General features: G+C 38.0%; 1 protein-coding gene across 3 annotated transcripts in view; it reads right to left on the minus strand.

Moving 5' to 3' along the window:
• Positions 1-1,702: 1,702 nt before the first annotated feature.
• Positions 1,703-7,545, minus strand: part of LOC132016651 (uncharacterized) — a 50,427-nt gene continuing 44,584 nt past the window's right edge. For 2 of the 3 annotated variants that reach the window (XM_059398224.1, XM_059398223.1), the window contains one exon: positions 1,703-5,913. In XM_059398224.1, coding sequence (XP_059254207.1) covers positions 4,938-5,913 — 976 coding nt within the window. In that variant the 3' untranslated portion in view covers positions 1,703-4,937. Of the gene's footprint in view, positions 5,917-7,545 lie in introns of all 3 variants that reach the window. The other variant, XM_059398222.1, reaches the window with a different exon arrangement.

The raw sequence follows: 7,545 nt of genomic DNA on the forward strand, positions 1-7,545 counted from the left end.
CATGCATTTAGTTTCTGTATAGCTCACCACCCAGCGATTGATCACACATAATATTTAAGTAGAATTTTAAGGATCAGAATACACCTTAAAAAGTTATCCTTATCAGAGCACCTGGGTGGCTCAGTTGGTTAAGCGTCTGCCTTCGGGTCAGATCATGATCTCAGGGTCTTGGGACTGAGCCCCACATTGGGCTCCCTGCTCTGTGGGGAGTCTGCTTCCTTCTCTCTCTACTCCTCCCTCCTCACTCTACTCGTACTCTCTCTCTTGCTTATTCTCTCTCAAATAAATAAATAAAATCTTTAAAAAAATGGTCATGCTTATCCAAATTTAATGTGTATATAACTCACCTAGGAATCTTGTTGAAAGAGAAATTAATTCTAATTAATTAAAAAAAAAAAAAGGACTCTGCAGGTCTGAGGTGAGGCTTAGGTTCTCTATTTCCAACAGGCTGCCTGGTAGTGCCAGTCAGGCCCACTTCGAGTATCAAAGACCTAGACTACTTTAGCATCCCCTGGAGTTCTTTCTACTGGCTCTCAGGTAAGTGGTCATCTTCCGCTGGACTGCCATACGTCACTTGGCAGGGTGTTCTAGTGGCCAGCTCAAGGGCAATTTTCAAAGCTTCCTCTTACTCTTCCACAACATTCCTCAAGGGTTTCTTTTTCAGTCAGTTTTCTGTGCCTCAGGAGATTTCTGTCTGCCTTTGGGGAGCCAGTGCCTAGCACTCAGTGAAGATCTGGTATGCCTCAGAGGGATTTCTCCTTGCTCTTCTGCCAGTATACTACTCTTGTGCTTTTGGTAGAAATCCAAGGGAAAACTGGTAAGTGATCCATAATGCAAGCCTTCGTGGAAAATTTAAAAATTCTATAAAGTTCAGGTGGTTCCTTATTCCTGTCTACAATGGATTTTTCCTTCTCCTGTCACTACCAGTGATAAGAGAGTTATTGACTTAAAAATTTAGTTTTGATGGGTTTTTGAACTCTATAATTTTGTAGCTTAATCAGCTAGGTGGAAGCTATAATCTCTTGCTGTATGCCCACAATAACTACTCATAAAAGGAATAAAAAAATCACAAGGAAATTAATTTTTATAAAGTTTGCAACCAGAAATGCAATTCATAAGCATATATGACTAAAAACAGAGCCTCAATAAATCAAATTTCCAGTTCTGAAAAAGCAGTAATTATATATATTCTACATTATAGTTTCTTTATATTTATAAATACTCTTACAAAAAATTGAAAGATATAGATGGCGAATTTTGTAGTAACATAGGTTACCTTTTGACATACAACTTAATTTATTATGAAATGATTTCTGGCCCAGTAATAATGCAAAGGGGACAAATACAGATAAGTGGTGGGCAGTTGTTAAAGTGAAATAGTCAGCACCAATTGCAGTTTTTTCTAATGGTAAGTCATAATGCTCCCTCTCCAGCTCTGCAATTGATAGGCATACTCTAATTATAATCAGTAGCTTAAAAATATGACCTTTTGTGCTGTTCCATATCTCTTGTATTTCTGCCTCCACAATAGTCAACTGAACCATCTTTTTGGAATACACATGAAGATGGGAGTTCCTGTGAAGAATATGCTGTCAGTCTGTTCTGTCTCCTGCCGTTAAATCCATGTGAAGAATGTATACTTTGGTTATCTTCTGGATACACCAGTCTAATAATGTAACAGAAACAATTATTTTTAATTTTTTATTATTAGAGTTTTCAAACATAAACAAAAATAGGAAAATGGGCACCCATGTGCCCATTACAGAACATTCAACACTTGTCATCATTTTGCCAGTGTCGCAGAAGCAAGTGGTTAATTATCATCACAGAGCAGGATTCAGACTTTATGGGGGGCATTGTGCTAGAAGAAATGAGTATACCCTTTCACCAAGAGTCAAATGGTGAAGGAGGGAGGAGAATCCCTGCATGATGCAACATGGTAAAAGTAAGAATGCATCTCCCATGAAAGGAGGTAGGGCCCTTTTTACCCTGCAGAGAGAATTAGGACCATAGCAGCTATATTTGCCTGTTCCTTTTTATATTATGAAGTTAGAGTAGCAGAATCATTTCAGTATAGCAGCAAATCAGTGGGTTATGTAGCTCATAGACAGTCTTTTTTAGAATATTTCTTTGACACTGAGAAGCTGAAGGCTAATGACTCACCTGTTTTAAATTGTAAGTTTTGCTTTTCATGTATGTTTCAGGTCTACAATTTAAAATTTCAAATCTACTAAAATATACATTTGTGGGATAATTCCAGCATATTTTTAATGTAAATATTTGATAGTGTTTGTAAAGAATTCTTATTTCTTTTCCTACAACAGTCCCTTCTCCAAGTTGTTAATATGCTGTTATACTTGGGCCTGTTAGTAATGGGTAAGTGGAAAGGAAGAGTCAGGTGAAATCCTGTCTTGGCTGTCATCTGCCCTTCTCCCCCTCAAACCAAGGTCTCTTTTGGTCTATCTCAATTTTTCCTTTAGGTCTCTCCATTTGGTCAGAATACCTTTGAGCCAAATTCATCCTGTCAATGGCTAAAGAAGTTAGTAAATTAAGAAAAACTAGGTGATTTAAAACAAAAACTCCAATCTGATTTCTGTTGAATAGTTTAATATAAATCAGTATGGAATATCTTTTTATACTGAAACTTCTATTCTTTCACATAGGATGCTTATAATCCTGACCCCAAATCTGGTACTGAGTGACAAGAACAAGAAAAAGAAAGTCAAACATGCCCTCTATTGAATACTATAATCCTCCTAATCCAGAGCATCATCAGTAACAGAGAAGCCGTCCTAAGAGAGATTTTTTTTTTTTTAAGATTTTATTTATTTATTTGACAGAGGGACAGAGATCACAAGTAGGCAGAGAGAGAGGAAGGGAAGCAGGCTCCCTGCTGAGCAGAAAGCCCAACGCCACCGGGCTGGATCATGACCAGAGCCGAAGGCAGAGGCTTTAACCCACTGAGCCACCCAGGCACCCCGGAGTGAGATTTTTATTGACCAATCTTGTCTTTTACCCTGTCCAACAGAAGACAATAATCATGGAATAGAGTGAAGTTACTACAAAGGAAATGAAACAAAGTTCTAGCTTAACTAGTATCAGCTAGTAGCCACTGGTAATCCAGGTGAAGATGAACCGATTGGTTTTAGAATCCCCAAACCACAAGGGAGAAGTGACAGTCACTTTAAAGGCAGTGGCCAGGATCTGCCAAGGTGGTATAAACCCTGCATACATGTGGATTCACGAAATGCTTGTTTTCTAACATGCTTACATGTCACTAGTAGCAATCAGGGATAGGATTGAAAAGGATGGTTTTGCGACTAAATCAGTATTTGCCTCTGACCACATAGGCCCTGAGACATAAAGAAAGTGAGGAAGGCAGGGAAGATGCTGGTAGGAAAGGTAGGAGAGAAAAAAAAGAAGTTTCTGGATAAAACCAGGACAGCCCATAGCCCACAGGTAAAATTCACCTCTCTCCAGATAGGTGTAGAATAATGTACAACTGGAGGAAACATTCTGAATTGAAAGGGAAGGCGCATAGTAACTCCACTCTTCATCTCCTTTCTCAAACCTTCCCCTCTTCTATGGTCTTATTCTCTATCCCAACACAGTGCTCTATTTTCCTGGATTGTCTTTTTATTTCTATCCCTTTTCCTATCCTTTCTTATCACGTTCTTTCCCCTTCAGAAGGCAGGCCTCCTCTCTTCCTGCCTTGCGCTTCAGTTTCACTGCAGTCCCTGCTCTCCTGAAGACATTCCCAACTAACAGCAACGAGAGGTGATTACTGCATGGCAGAGAGAGGACTACTGGCGTGTGTGTATTAAAAAGTAATTTTTTTTTTTACTGGGTGGCTCAGTGGGTTAAAGCCTCTGCCTTCAGCTCAGGTCATGATCCTGGGTCCTGGGATCAAGCCCCGCATCAGGCTCTCTGCTCAGCAGGGAGCCTGCTTCCTCCTCTCTCTCTGCCTGCCTCTCCGCCTACTTGTGATCTCTGTCTAATAAATAAACAAAATCTTAAAAAAAAAAAAAAGTAATCTGTAGCAAACAATCAAAGACAAACCAAAAAACAGACCAAAGAGATGGTTACCAGAAAGGGGGTGGGTGGGGGGCAGCGTGAAATCGGTGATGGGGATTAAAAAAACTAAACTTATCTTGATGAGCACTGAGTAATATACAGAATTGCTGAAGCACTTTATTGTATACCTGAAACTAATTTAAAACTGTATGTTAACCATACTGGAATTAAAATTAAAGAAAAAATAATTTGTAGGACAGCTAGAAGGAATTCAGTTGATCCCTGAACAACTGTAAGTTAGGGGTGCTGATCCCTGTGTAGTCAAAAATGCACATGTAACTTCTGACTCCCCTAAACTTAACTACAAACAGCCTGCTGTTTACCAGAAGCCTTATTGGTAACATAAACAGTTGACTAACATGTGGTCCTATGCTACATGTGTTATGTACCGTATTCTTACAACAAGCTAGAGAGAAGAAAATGTTATTCAAAAATCTTACAAGAAAATACATTTACAGTACTATACTGTAAAACATCCACATATAAGTGAACCTGCAAGTTTAAACCTTCTTGTTCAAGGATTGACTATATTTTTTAAAATCCTTATCTAAAAGCCACAGTATTTCTCTGAGAAATCTGTTTCTTGTTTTCTGTTTTGTTTTTTACTACTAGCTTACAGTGAAAAGCTAAACCATTTAAATCTAATTTGTATATTTACTGCAATTGTAGGAAATAAAGGTAAATTTATAATTCACAGCATCAGAAATAAACCTTCATCACAAACTCAATCTATATAAGAATAAATCTGAATTTCAGCTTTGGGTGATAATTTGTACCACTTTTATACAAATACCTAATCTGAAAGAAGTCTGAGTGTTTTGTTGGAGTCAAGTACCATTTCTGACTGTGCAAAACAAAATGACTCACTTATCTAAATGCCAGTCAGGATTTATGTTATCAGGAAGTGGGGAGTCCCGAAAAGACCGTGGTCTTTGTGAGGATGTTTCCTGTTCAAAATCCAAGTCTTCCAAAAGAACCTGTTCTTGTGGATCATTACGTGGGTGGTTACAGGAAGATATATGCCATGGTTTTGTTTCAACGTTGAAATAAAAATTTCTTAAATGCCTTTGAGTTTTAAACTTTGGAAAAGGTGGTAGTCTTTGTCCATGACCTCTATTAACATATTTTTTCAATGACATTTTCTCTGAGAAATCATTGTTGGAATAGTCATGTAGAGATCCTCGTGTGTGCTCTGATATGACATCGGTATATTCTAAATCTTCCAAATTCATTTCATCATGAAAATAGTTCTGGCAGAAGGGTTTTTTCCTTTGAAAACCACCCCTGTTGAGAAAATGAGAACTCTGTACAAGTAATTGGTCCTGAAAATCACCATGAAGTGGGTACTCATGGTGGTTATAGAAAGGCCGTCGTTTTTGTCCCCAGCTTCTGTTGATAAAACCATAATCTTTTGTTGGAAATTTTTCCCAACAGTTGCTATAGGCCTGATGATTCTGAATGGAATGTCTCCTTTGTCCATCTACTTTGCTAACAAAATCAAAATCATCTCCAGCATCTGGTTCATGGTAGTCACTGTGAGGCTGGGGATCACAAAATGGTCTTGGTCTGGTTCCATGTATCTTGTTATTGAAATCTGTTTCCTCTTGAGAGACATCATAACACTGGTGATTAGCAAAGAATGAACATCTTGGTCCTGGTCCTTTGTTACCCAAATCCCAATTTCTCAGATGTCTTTCTTCTGGCATGCTGTCACTACACCTGTGTTTATACAAATCCCCATGCCTCTGGAAACATCCATTGTTGACATAATCATAATCCTTTATCTGTACATCATTTCGAGGGTGCTGGTCATTAAGAAGCCTTGACCTTTTCCCAGTCCTGCTGGGGGGAAAACAGGCTATAAATACTAAGTATTTGAATAATAAAGTATAAATCTATGCCACTAGCAAAACCTCCCTTTGTTCAGCTCAAAGGACATAAATTGTTGTGATGTCCTCCGAACTGAATTGTGCCACATTTTCATTTTTCTCCTTTGTTTGTGCTTATGAGCCCCAAACTCTCTCCTGTAACTACTAACTTGTAGATTTCCAAACAAAAGTGTGTTGGTGTTAAACAGTAATTTTTTCACCTAAAAACTAGACCACAACACATTTCACAACATTTTTTCATTTAGAGAAATGTCATAACCAGCTCAATTTTATCATAATCTATCTGATGGGTTAAAGAAGTAATCTTACAAATATGGCTGATGACACACTAGATTATTGTACCGACTTCATGTGGGAAGAAGTAAGAAAACATATATTAATTTTTATATAATTACTCCTAAGAACTACTAATGGAGCTTATAGTATAAAATAATTTGCTATAATTAATACATTTTGACTATTTCCAGTTTTTTAGTTTTATAAATAAGCTGCTATGAGCATTCATGTCATTTCTGTGTGAACAAGTTTTCAGTTCTCTGGGATAAATGCTCAAGGGTGCAAAAGCTGGGTTGGCTAAATCCAATTTTAGTTTCATAAGGAACTGCCAAACTTCCATAACATAGAAAACACAACAATTTGAAAGGGTCGAGAAGAGGAACAGATAGCATTTAAAATAGAAATAAGTATTAAAAACCCAGGATGAGATACTATAATTGACTAAAAAGTTACAACTTTGTTTCCTAGCAACAAGAAAAGGAAAGTTTCATAAAAACAAAACACAACCTAAACAAAGATTAACAACGAAACACTTCACTTCAGTGTCTGAAAACAAAATTACTGGCACCAAATTCTGAGACTTTCACAAGGATTTTATTCACTGAAGATAAACAAATGCTTCCTTGGAATGGGGATACAGACATTATGTGCAGGAAGAGCCTGTGTCAGAGCAGACAGGCCCTGCCAGGGTAAACAGAAGAGCTCTGTACAGCTCTTCACACAGCTCATGCACATCCTGTGATGTTAACTAACGCCTACCCCAGTACCTGGCCCTGCTCAAGTCAGGACTCCTTCTAGGCAGGTAGGGCAGAGAGAAATAGTTGTACCACTCAGGTGGCAAAATGCTTCATGTTTTGGGGTGAGATCTGAAGCTGAGAAAAAGGAGGAGAACGGAAGACTACTGTCTAGTCCAGCTTGTATTAAATCAGTTCACAGTAGATCATCTCAATTTCTTGCTACATATTTCAGTTTAAAAATTCAAGTGCCAAGGGGCGCCTGGGTGGCTCAGTGGGTTAAGCCCCTGCCTTCAGCTCAGGTCATGGTCTCAGGGTCCTGGGATCCAGCCACGCATCATGCGCTCTTCTCAGCAGGGAGCCTGCTTCCATTTCTCTCTCTGCCTGCCTCTCTGCCTACTTGTGACCTCTCTTGCTCTCTCTCTGTCAAATAAATAAATAAACTTAAAAAAAAAAATTCAAGTGCCAAATATTCCTCTTGATTTAAAATAGTATTGTGTATCCTGTGATTGTAAAAAAAAAATGCCAAGATATATATATATATATATATATATATATATATATATATATAT

This window comes from Mustela nigripes, chromosome 4 (genome assembly GCF_022355385.1).
Source record: "Mustela nigripes isolate SB6536 chromosome 4, MUSNIG.SB6536, whole genome shotgun sequence".
Taxonomy (NCBI): Eukaryota; Metazoa; Chordata; class Mammalia; order Carnivora; family Mustelidae; genus Mustela; species Mustela nigripes.